This window comes from Archocentrus centrarchus, chromosome 11 (genome assembly GCF_007364275.1).
Source record: "Archocentrus centrarchus isolate MPI-CPG fArcCen1 chromosome 11, fArcCen1, whole genome shotgun sequence".
In the NCBI taxonomy this organism is placed as follows: domain Eukaryota; kingdom Metazoa; phylum Chordata; class Actinopteri; order Cichliformes; family Cichlidae; genus Archocentrus; species Archocentrus centrarchus.
In genome coordinates, this window is record NC_044356.1 from 17,853,653 (window position 1) to 17,866,362 (window position 12,710).

The 12,710-nt window shown below is 40.3% G+C and overlaps 1 protein-coding gene across 1 annotated transcript in view; it reads left to right on the forward strand.

Annotated features, from left to right (window-relative positions):
• The window catches only part of ripor2 (RHO family interacting cell polarization regulator 2), a 62,675-nt gene that overhangs the window by 38,585 nt on the left and 11,380 nt on the right, over positions 1 to 12,710 (forward strand). The window contains 4 exon segments of the mRNA XM_030741126.1: positions 3,336 to 3,491; positions 4,306 to 4,384; positions 4,848 to 4,871; positions 5,282 to 5,335. Coding sequence (XP_030596986.1) covers positions 3,336 to 3,491; positions 4,306 to 4,384; positions 4,848 to 4,871; positions 5,282 to 5,335 — 313 coding nt within the window.

Below are 12,710 nucleotides of genomic sequence, written 5' to 3' on the forward strand. Positions count from 1 at the left end.
TCTGTCGGTTCAGTTTTTGACATTGTACTGCAAGCAGTTTTGACCAGGCAGATGACATCAGGGTTTCAATCATGTTTGCTGGACTTGCATAATTTACTGTAAACAGCAAGCTTTTGGGAAGGAAGTTCACCGAAAGATAACAGATATTAAAGGATGATGTTCTAGCCCTAAGAGAGCAAAGAATAATAAGTGGGGGAAGAAACCATTTAACCTTTTTTTTTTTTTTTATAACCTGCATATGTGCAAGTTTAGTTGTATATTTTTTTTATTTTTTTAATAGAAATATCTTTAAGTAGCTAGGCTTACATTCAGATGTCATTCAGACAAAAGGAATTTAGTGACTCAAAGATTTCAAGCCAGCCTTCATGATGATCGGCGAGCCACGGCAAGTCTTGAGATCTATGAAGGAAGTGAATTCTTAAGTGGTGATCGTCACTCTATCACATGATGTATTCTCATTCGTGGCCAGGAGTTGGTTTCGGAAAGTTAGAGATGGATAAAATTCTCAAGAGATAAGTTTCTTCTGTGTACTTTACTGTTTGACTCATCTATGACGGCTCTCTCCATCACCACAAGACAAAGCCTGCTCACAGTCTCAGATATACCGTATCTCTTATAATCTTACACTTCTGATTGTTAGTGCCGGGGCCTCTTCAGCTGTCCTGGTCCTGCTGAGAGAAGTGGCTCTTTTCTCTCTGCTCAGACAGTGAATGGAGTAATTGGTTCTAATGACGCGCTGTGTGGGCGACTGACAGCGACAGACAAGTTATCATTCTGATAATGAGCAAGGTGGAAAGTTGCACAGATATGGTTTCTGAAGCCACTGGAGTGTGCCAATGTCTGTGTGTGCCCCTCTGTTACTGTAATTGAGAAGGGGACTTTCCATGTGTGTGTCCATGCCTAAGTCTTGTGTGTGTTTCCACATGTTTGCATGATTCAGACTTTGCAATTTGTGAGTGCAAGGATAAATTCACCATTATGCATATTTTCTGTATGAATGCTTTTGTATGTGTCCCTGCCAAGAGACCCTACTGCACCACGGCTTGCTTGACCCCCAAGGCTATGCAGCGCTCTCATTCAGCATTGGCCTACATTTGTGGCAGCTAAGCTTCACTTGTGCTGCTGCTGGCACACACCAAGACGTGGCACGTTCCAGCTTGACGAGCACTGGAATTGGTTGTCGCTGTATCCCTGTGACTCTGGGATCATTTCATTAAGACTGGGGAAATGTCATTTTTCAGCTAAATCCGTAATGGTTTTAAAAGCTGAGATGTGCATGAGCGGGAAGATGAGTGTGACCTAAAATGGATTAATGCGAGGAGAGAAAGACTTGTGAGGTGGGTTTGCTGCTTAGAAAACTGCCCCTTTTTCAGCCATACAGTATCAGTCAAAAGTTTGGATACACCTGCTCATTCAGTGGTTTTTCATTATTTAAAAATTGTCTGCATTGCAGATCAATGCTAAAGTCATCCAAACTATGAAGAAATAAATATATAAAATTATTTAGTAAACAAAAAAGTGTTAAACATAAGCCTCTAACTTGAACCCCATCAGATACACCCTGTGGCATAGTACCAGAGATCAGGTCGGTCAACTAAAATCTTACCTACTCTTCTAGTCAGGGGTGTGCACATTATCTCAAAATATATAATAGCTTGATATCTGCCCCAGCACTCTCATTCACCTTGCTTACTTGCAGTGAATTATAAAGAAACACAAAAAGCTAGCATTACAGCATATTAAATCATTTGAAACCTGTAATTTTGAATGGGACACACGTGCACCTGCAAATTTTCATCTGGTTTCCCGAGTAGAAAAACATGACAAGTAGTAATTTAGCACAAGAATTACTGAGAAATAACACTAATGGGCCTCATGTCCTGAGAAATCAATTCTACATGTCTCATCATGATATGATCTTTCAGTTTAAAAGCGTGTGGAGGCGTCATGTGAAGCTTGGTCTTTTGGGGGCTGTAGCCTGTGAATCATTTTCCGGTGATTATTTGTCTAGCAGTTATTATTATATTAGAGTAGTTCTAATATGTTCACACTCAGTGTCTCACGCCTTAAACATGAACATCAGTAAAACATCCAGACAAGTTATCTTGCTGATTTTACATGATACGTCATGCTGGTTGTTGAGCTGTGACATGAAAAACTGCGAAGTTCACGTTCAGATCTTTAGGAAATCATTTGAATGAGGTGCAGCTACAGTGACACGCTGACTTCTTTGACATGTCAGTTAGAGCAAAGCCCACTGTGAGTAAAAGTTCACTAAATGCAAACATTAATCACTTAGACCAAGCAGTCTTCATTAGATTAGATCCAAACTTGGGTTGTTTTGAAAATACCTCTTTTTTAAAAGGTAGTCTGTTCCTCCTGGATTAATCCTGAAAGGCTGTTAATGTAACACCTTTCTCCTTATGAAAGTGATGACAGCAACTGTCTGATCAGTGACAGGCTGGATAAGAGCGTATCTACCAAACAATCCACCAGCCAACCCTGTGACTAGAGACTGCTGCAGGAGGTTCTGCAAAAAACTCTTCCATCCAGTAATTAATTCATGGTTTAAAAGAAAAAGATAACAAATAAAGCCCTGCAGCCCTATACACACCATACCATTTAACTGAACCTATTTTACTGCCTTTTGTACAAATATAACAGCTCTCTTTTAACTGTATCACATTTGTGCAATTCTGTTGAGGGGAAGAGACTGAAGAACACTTGAATGTCGTTGACTGCCAGAAGCGTAAATATGCCTGTTTGTAAGTTCACTCCAGCAGAGGATAAACGGCAGCCTTACACGGTTCAATCGCAGAAACCAGGGATGGGGGAAGCACATGTTTGCATGTGATTGCAGGCCCTTATTAACCACTCAGGTTGTGATTTTATAATTCTGTGTGTTTCCATGTTTGACAGGATTTTGCTGATGATGTTTGAATAATATGTAGGGCATATGCGTCTGTCCTGTATGAATGTGCATGTATATATGGATGAGTTATTTTGGTTGAACAGACTTGACAAGGCCGCTCCATCTTGGCAGATGAGATGAAATCATGCTGTGACTGGCCCAAGGACATGTCCCGGATGGTATAAAATAATATAGAAATATAACTCTTTGCTTTTATTGGCAGCTGGTGGCCTGACACTTGAATTGCTGCAGAGATCCTGTGATAAATATTAGATAAATATAATATGCAAGGTGGTTGCACGGGTCAATATGCCCCTTTGGGCTTGTGCTATGAGTTTTTTTTTTTTTTTTTTATTCTTGCAAAGCACAATCAATACACAGTAACTTATCATGTGTGCGTGTGTGTGTGCGTGTGCGCATGCAGGTGTAACTCATTTATGGGGAACTCTGCGGTGCAGAAGAAACCTCAGTCCAAGCCCAAGAAACCCCACCTGTCAGGCCATAAGGGAGGCAGCAGCTCCAGAGAGCCCCAGCCCAAGAGGCTGGAGGAGGTTTACACCGCACTCAAACAAGGCCTGGAGTGAGTACCACAACTACTTGTTCAGTATACACGCTCAAATTCACTCAGGTAGTAGTTAATAGAAAGCAAATTCACTTACAGCATGCACTATGAAGTCTTCCAGAATACTTTGAAATGTTTTTTTTTCATTGAACATCAGTAGATAAACAGTCATTTTCCATCAATAAATGCTTAACCCAAGTTTGGAAATATAACAAGAAATAGTAGAACAACATTTGGCCTCTACAGTTAAGACACTTGCCTTTTTATGCTTAACACCAGGCGTGGGTAAGAATTGAAATACACACAAAAATGTACATTTTTACTTTTAAAACGAATAATTAAAGAGCAGCCTTATAACTGTTAGTAAATCCAGTAAACTCTGTGTTGTTTAAGCATTCTGAGCTGCAGAGGTACCAGATTGGATTCAACAGATAATAGTACAACAGTGTTACTTGCATTTCCTGCAGGGTGTGTGTGTTACACTCTGTAATCTTTGAAAAATGTTGGCCCTTGTATAAAGAATGTTTATGTAGTGTGTTTTCCTGGTATAGGGGCTTCCTGGGTGGAAGGGGGTACGTACCAGCAGTTTTAGTTTGTGCAGTCCATTTGAGCTTGTTGACATTTCCCTCCGAATGCAATTACAGAACTCCATAAATGTTTATGTTACACATGTGTTTTGCTGTCATTAAGTTATTTTGTAGTGGTGAACTTAACATTGCTGAATGTCTGCACTTCTGCTGTAGTGAAGTTTTAATCCGCTGCTTGTGATGACTAAAGCTTAAAGCTGCCTTTATGTAAAGATTTATGTGTTTCTCTATTTTCCCCCCTGTAGTGAATATCTGGAAGTCCATCAAACGGAGCTGGAAAAACTCACTGCTCTGATGAAGGACATGAAGAGGAACTCTCGCCTGGTGAGAAATTACTCCGCAGTAACTTACAGTAACAGTCCTGTGCACGCCTGTTCCCTGCATGTTTACAGCCTGTGAGATTTCATGGACAACTTAAGATGGATATCTGATTGCTTTACAGAGTGGTGCTGTGAAAATTCTTATAAAACGCTTACATATTACATAAAGTTTTAAACTCATCCTCGTGAATGCAAACATGGAGAGTATTTTTGATTGTTTACACCACAGCAGCTGCTTGATGTGTGCGCACAGAGCCAAGGTTGCCACTGGAAAAACAGTTGATGGCAGATAAATATGATCTGCTCAGCATTGCATAATTTTTGCTGCCTTTTAGTAACTGTGTGTGTGTGTGTGTGTGTGTGTGTGTGTGTGTGTGTGTGTGTGTGTGTGTGTGTGTGTGTGTGTGTGTGTGTGTGTGTGTGTGTGTGTGTGTGTGTGTGCGTGCGTGCGCGTCTTTTCTCTCCAGGGAGTGCTGTATGATCTTGACAAGGTAAGATGATGGTGGGGAGGGTCTACTATAACACGCTCTCAAGTTTGGAGTGTGTCGAGTGAATCTTTGATGTAGGAAAGAGTTGAAGGGCAGAAGGGAAAATATTAAAAAGGAGAAAAAGTGGAGGAAGGATGGAGTGGAGAAGTATGGGGAATAATAAAAGAAAGAGGGGAAAATATCAGTGGCAGGACAGGAAGAGAGATGAGACCACTTTAGTAAATTAAATCTCAGATGTGTATATAACATATTTACACAGAACACTGTATTTTCTAGACATGCCATTTTTATAATCTGTAAGCACTCGTTTTTAAGTCCTAACTTGTTATAATCTGTAGTACAAACAGTAAACCAAACAAAGCCAGTATTCTGCAATAAACTATTCCTTAAATTCTTGTGCTGTCTGTCTGCAGCAAATCAAAACCATTGAGAGGTACATGAGACGACTGGAGTTTCACATTAGTAAGGTGAGTGTGCTCTGATTACTTTACAACTATTTTTTTTATTATTTTGTCAGTCTCTAAATCACAGAAATTGCTTGAGGCAATCAGTTTTTGAGTCTTCAGTCTGACCTTTTAATACAAGCCTGTGGGGTATTCGTTCAAAAGCTGCTTAAGATTTCAGGTCTGAAACCCCTCTTTGACGTCTCTTTCGCGCAGTCACTCAGGAAGCAGAGTGCTGGTGCATATTTCTTCTTCTTTCTAAGTAAATGTTTGACGTTTTTTTTTTAATGCATTTACTTTCTTGTTCAATATGGAACCAGTATCAGTACATTATTAGCTGCAGCACTCAGCAAGCTGGCTATTCAAAGGTAACACCTACCTACCATCACATGAAAAGCTCAAACATGACTTGTTTTTTGAGCTGTATAAAAACAGAAGTGTGAAAATAGCTGTTTATAATGACTGAGCCAGCAACCAGCACATCATTCAGCGTAGCATAAACCCAGGAATCAGAGGAACAGCCAGCTCTGTGCAAAGAAACTAGTACATCTAAAGTTTTCATTTTTTATTTTTAATATGGATTTACACACAAGAAAGAGTATGTTACATGACATTTAGAGTTGCTTCTGGGTGGAAATTGTTATCTGTGGTCAGAGCCTGGGTAGCTGTTTTTCCTATCCTCTACTATCCTCTACTAACCTAACCAGCTGCTGGCTGTAACTATGTATCTGAGTGGTACTCAGGCAGTTGCTAGGTGAAACTGGTCACAGAGGTATACAGTGCTGCACCAAAAACTGAGAGATTGCCACAATCGCCCATAGTTTGCATGGAAGACTCCACCTTCTCTGCAAACACAAACTAATGTTAGTAAATCTTGAAAAAAGTGTTATGCAAACTGGAAACGGACAACATTCCCCTTTTAAAATAAAAATTGTGCCGCTCTGCTGCACGTTTCAGAGGGTGCAACTTTTATTTTGAACGCGAATCGTCTCTGTTTCTAGTTTGAGTCACACTTTCTCCATTTCACTACCAGTTGGAGAGTAGTTGGCAAGTGTTTGTAGACAACTCATTGTCTTCGATGCAAACTACAGCTGATCACATTAATCTGCTAGTGACCAAAGTAATCTAAGGCAAGGAGATTTTCGGTGCAGCACCATATTGAGGTTTCTCGTGTTGTCATGCGAATATTGCTCAAGAGTTTTCCGCCGTATTGGATGTATACAACTGCAGGAATATGCTAGAGCTCAAAGCAATCACGAGGAGGTTTTTTGCCAACAGTTTGGGAATTACACATTTTTCCCTAGCAACAGGTGATTGCCAGGGAGTCACTGACCGGCTAATAGGACTACATGATTGAGTAATCATTTTTCCCAGGGAATGCTCATTTTTTTCTTCATGACTGGTGGTTGGTAGATGGTCACAGACTGGTCTCTGGGTCTTATTCACTTGATCCTATGTCATCACCATGATTGTCACACATCCAAACGTATGCAAAACTTCAATAGCTCTTTGTGACCAATTTCATCTGGCGAGTGTCACCAACCTCCCAGAACAACTTGCCAACTCATTTTTCCTAGCAACCAACAGTTACCAGAGTGCCACTGATAAAGCTGTATGTCAAAAAACAGAAAGGCAGGTTTATTAAAATGTTTCCTGTTCTGATAAATTTCTGATGGGGATTTTTTTTTTCTTCCTTCAGTTTTTTAACTTTTCTTTCCACCAGTTTAATGCTGAGTTTTTGAGTAGAGCTGCAGTGTTAGTCGACACCTCACTAGCTTTTTGCTGCCAGGTATTAGCTGAATATTCTTGCTCTCCTAATCTGTTTATATATGAGGGAAGTTTCCAGCTGTTTCCATGGTTGAGGCAAAAACATCCTTTCTGAGGTTGCCAGGTAGGGATTTTTGCCCCCCTGCATCCTCTTTGTAGTCACCTCAGAGGTTGCCATTTGGGGACATTAATCCCCTACAAGGTTGTGACTTTTCCTCCGCATCGCCTTTTGTGGAGCTGTAATGGTCTTCCTCGCTGTGCGTCAAATCAGATGTGACAGCAGGCAATCAGAGCACACACGCCCAAACAACAGTGCAGCTCCAAAGGTAACCATGGTTACCCGAAGACGGAGCCTTTGAAGTCCTGGTGAGCTCGAGGGGGCCGTCTGTTGGGTGGCGTTAACCCTTGTTGTTCACATACATCCCGACTTAGACTAAAAACTCACCTTCAGACCATTTGTCCAAAAACACACACAGGTAAGCAACACTACAGCAGGCAGAGCGAAAGAGAGAGTGATTGTGATTCTGCAGGGTGGGAGGCTACAGGGATTCTGGGTCAGGAGGAGCGATTGACACGGCCCTCAAAGATGGGGGAAAAAAAAAAAAAGAGAGGAAATTCAGGAAATATATCTGCAGCTTGTTCCACTTTGACTCTGATAAGAGAGGAAAAAAAACACAGAGTCAGTGCTAGTTCTGTCTTGTGAAGTCGTCACAGGATGTTAAACAAACACACACTGAAAGCCTTTCTGCTTAAAACACAGCATCATTTTGAAGCTCTTCTGTTCTTTCAAGCTTTATGCAAAAATAGATTTGAATGAAAGAGTAAATATTTGAAATAGAGATGAAGTGTCTGATTCATCTTCCAGGCAGGTAAAAAACAAAAAACTCAAAAGCTGAAGCGTAACTGAACCTTAACTAAACCTTTTATTTATGCAGACTGTCTAACTTTGTGTAGGTTATCATTTAGTGATAAAATTGTTTAAATAAAGCCTCAAACTTGTGACTTGACAAATGCTTTGTTTGTATTTTAAAATTTATCAGATTCTAGTTTCTCTTCTAATTACTAGTAATTAGTAATATGATGAATGTTGGCAATATGTGACTCAGTGTTTAAATGTCAGCCTGAAATCAGTTTTTAGAGCATGGACTTTTATTAAATGTTGAGAAAATGAGGACTTTGAAAGAGCAGACTGTGTATTTGTCAGATGGAAAAGTCCGCTGAATTTGTGGGCAATATGCACTCATTCGCCACTTCATTAATTACACCATGATAGTGCCAGGTTGGATCCCTTTTTGCCTTCAGAACTGCCTTAATACTTTGTGACACAGATTAAACAAGGTACTGGAAACATTCCTCAGAGATTTTGGTGCATATTGGCATGATGGCACTTTTTAAGACCATCCTCTTTAAACCTTAGGGATGGTCGTATGGAAAAATTCCAGTAGATCAGCAATTTGTGAATTACTCAAGACTGTCTGGTACCAACAACCGTGCCATGTTCAAAGTCAGTTAAGTCATCTTTCTTCCCCATTGTTACGCTCAGTTTGAACTTCAGCAGATCATCTTGGTCATATCTGCATGCCTAAATGCATTGAGTTGCTGCCGTTTGATTGGCTGATTAGATAGTTGCACTGATGAACAGTTAACCAGCTTCTGATGAAGTGACCGGTGAGTGTGTTTTGTAAGGTTAGCGTGATAAAGAAAAGGCTATACTGGAGTCATTTTCACACATGTATAGCAGCCCACAACTTTTTTTTTTTTTTTAGACATCACCCACTTTCACAGAGCTGCATGTGAGAACACAAATGTCCGGTTCACTGGGCGCCATGTGTCCTGATAACCACTCTACCCAGGCTGCACCCTCTCCTAAAATAAATCTAAACACACACATGTCTGAAGGGGACTGTCACCTGCTGTTTGCTACATGTTTTAAAGGGCATCTTTGGCCAGTGTCCTGACCTGATTTTCTAAAAAAACTGGCTGGAACTCGTGTGAAAATCTAATTTAGAAATGGCTTCAACATCACACAGACTGACTCCCAGAGATCACCAACAGGTTGGCCTTTCTTTAAACTGTATGCATTAGTAACAGTAGTCCTAAGGATATAAATCTTGAGGGGTGTGTGTCTTGTATGATAGCATTACAAGGCTTTTAGTACACTGAGCATAGCCCAAAAAAAATCTACAGTATGTCGGACAGGGCAAAACAGGACACAAGCTTTTTTTTTTTTTTTTTAATTAGACAGCTGGTCAGCCGTTTATTTATTAATTTTTTTCTATTTTCACCAAAAGGGAGTGATGAATACTTCAGAGCTAAAAGCGATTTACACTAAGAGAAACAATGAACTTCTATGTGTGGAGCACCTGGACTACTCCACGTCTTAGACACATGTACATGATTGATCATTGGATGTGTAAACAAAAGATTGTTCAGCAAAGACACTGAATGAAAGTGGAGCCAGGAAAAAGCAGCACGTGCATTTTACCTCACCTCAGAAAAGGACAACCTAAAAAAAAAAAAAGAAAAAGAAAGGAAAAAGCGTTTCAGCAGCTGTGAGCTACAGTAAGCGTGAACATGTTTGTCAGTGTTTTTGCTCAGGCTCAGGCGTGTCTCTTTGTGTAGGACAGCTGCCGTGAGGGATGACTTAACAATCATCCATCAGCAAGTTGTTAGTTTGTGACTCACATCAGCTCCGCTCTTTTGTTCCTGTGCTGCCTGCAGATGTCTGAGCAGTAATGGGCACACATGGAGGAAGCAGGTGGCACAGTAAAAGCCCTTATGATGTCCTGCATGGGATAGAGTCTATATATATGGATGTGGGTGTGAGTGTTGACTGCTGGTATCAGTAGGGCATCATTAACGAGATAACTGACAGAGATTGAAGGTGAGCTGATGGTCTGCCAGACGTCTCCTCTTCCCCTGAGAGAGAGAGAGAAAGTGTGCTTGTGTTAAACACGTGCCAAATTCAATGCAAAATGAGTGTGCATGCTTTACATGTGATTGTTCATAATATAGGGCATTTTCTGCTTTCCCCTCTTTCCTTGAATGCTAATCTTGCCACCAGCACACACACACAGCTCCCCAGAGAGGTGCATGTGTGTTTGAAGCTGTTTGGTGTGGCCCGCCTGTTTTAATCTGCTTATAATCACTGGCCCCCTGGCACAGTGTGTGTGTGTCTGTGCGTGTGTGTGTGTGCATGTGTGAAGAGCATTATCTGTGATCCAGAATAATGGCCATATCTTAAGAGGATTGCTGCCATATCTGAAAGATTCACTGCTAATATCTAAAAAACCCACATTTTTAAATCATACACACTGAATATAGTGAGATAATCCTTTAAAACTTCCAGTGATACTTAATCAAAACTGAGACTCAAACTACCAGGCGCTCATTATTAGAAGTATTTTTTTTTAAGAAGGGTTAGATTCAATTTGGCTTAAAAATGCAAAAAAGAAAATATGAGCTCAAATTGTTATTTTACACCAAATAAATAAAAACACAATATTACGCTCACTCTGAGCATAACTGATTCCCCAATAATTCCCATAATCCCTCAGTCTCTGAGCCGTGCAGGTTATTTGTCATTAAAGCAAGCTGCAATTAACACAGTCCAATAGAGGACTTAATTTCGAATACATTTCCATTTAATGTCTCTTAGCATCTGGTGAGAGGTGATTAAAAAGGTTCAGATGGTTTTTATGGGAGACAGATGTACTTTTTTTTTTTTAAGATTGAAAAAGTGTTTTAAATTGGCACATTGTTATATTCTGTTATTTATTGAATCTAGAAAAGACTGTTGTTGGTATTGTTGTAAAATTTCAGTTTTGTGGAGCAGAAACTGTCAATTATTTTCATTAATGGGGAATCTGATTTCCTTTGCTGATTGCTTTGAGCTAAAAATAAATAAATGAATAAATCGAAAAGTAGTCGAAAATGTTCCAAAGTGCTAGTTTGTCCAAATTACAGCCACAATCCCCCAAAATATTTTTTAAAAAGTGACTTTGGGCAATTTTAATAATTATTATTCAAAGAATTATTTTCTTGAATTGTTACCTGTTAATGTTTCAGACTTTTTTTTATGTTACTCTGCCATATTTTATGCATCCAAACAGTTCTTGATTAATACAAAACTGATGAAGACAAAGGAAAGAAATGATTAAATGCGCAGACAGGAAAATCTCCACAGGAGCCGCATACAGGATGTACACCACATGTCTGTCTGCACGCGTTTCCAGAAGAGCATCCGTGTTGCTTCTGCCTCCTTTAAGTCTCTGCATGGGAACGGCTCTCTCTTTCCTCCTGTGCTGAGGTTACTGCCTTTTCTTTGTTTGTGTTTTGCTTTTCATGTTTCTTCTGTTTCTGGGGTGAAATATGCCCGAGGCTCAGCAATATGCTGACAGCCACCCTCTGGAGTGGATCCTGGCTGACCTTCAAAAGGACGTTTCCTTGAAGGCAGCAAAGGGCTTTTGTAATTGGGGACAGAAATTGGCTCCATTAGCTGATAATAATGATATGGCTGCTGATTGCCTCCAAAGAATGATTGGCTTTTCATTATGAATACCTCGTTGTAGTCGTCTCTTTATTTATGCAGGTATAATAATGTAGTATTTCTTGGTTTAATAGGTGTAAAAGTTTACTTGGGTGATTGTGTGTTTCTCTCCACTTTGGCTCGCACACAAAAACACAGCTAAAAAAATAATAATTTGGTCTAGTGCTCATGTTTTCCCCTTTTGTCATAAACAAAAACTTTCAGTTACTGACTCTGAAACAGCTCCACACCAATCAGAGAGTGCTGAGAATAACAGTTGAGGTTGGAAATTGCTTTCTAGCTGGCTCAGCTCAGCTGCTACCGCCCCGCCACATACACCACATACCACAGACAGACAGACAGACGGGCTGGGTCCTGGTCGTGGGGGGGGGGGGGGGGGGCTGAAAGCTTAGCTGGTTCAAAGTGGAATTGAATGTGTGTTTATGTGTCAAGATGAGTTACACACTCAGATATCCATCCTGCTGCAAACCACTTTCACTTTTTTATTATAAGTCCTCATTTGCCCACCGACCGCTTGCAAAAACACGCTCTCTGTGTACATGTCAGCACGTCAGCGTGCACACAGTCTGCTCTCACAAACATGCTGGCAGCGTTCGGCTGATGCACAAAGATACACAAACAAATAGTTAGATAAGCTGTTAGGACGACAGGAGCCAGAATGGCCCATTTTCTCCTGCTTCTCCCTAATGAGTGCCATAAAGAGCGCGAGGCATCAATATTTCAGGGCTCTCATCAGGCGGCCCGCGTTTTTTTTTTTCCCCCCTTTGATGAGGCTCACCAGAGGTGTTTTGTTTTTGCTCGCCTGCCACTTCGATCACATGTGAATTTAGGGCAAAATGAGCCAAAATATTCAAAGGACAGGATGCTAAAAATCTGGACTGCGTCTATATTTTGTTGCTGGTACAATGGCTCTGAGTGACTCAACAATATCATCAAAAGGTGTCGTTTTGTCGCCTCATGTTAAGAAGACTTGATGGATGCTGGCTTTGATTACAGCTCAGAGTTGTTTCATAATGAATCACGTCTATTTTGGAACCTTTCAAATGTTTGAATTTTAAAGAAGTATGTAAAAAAAAAATTCAT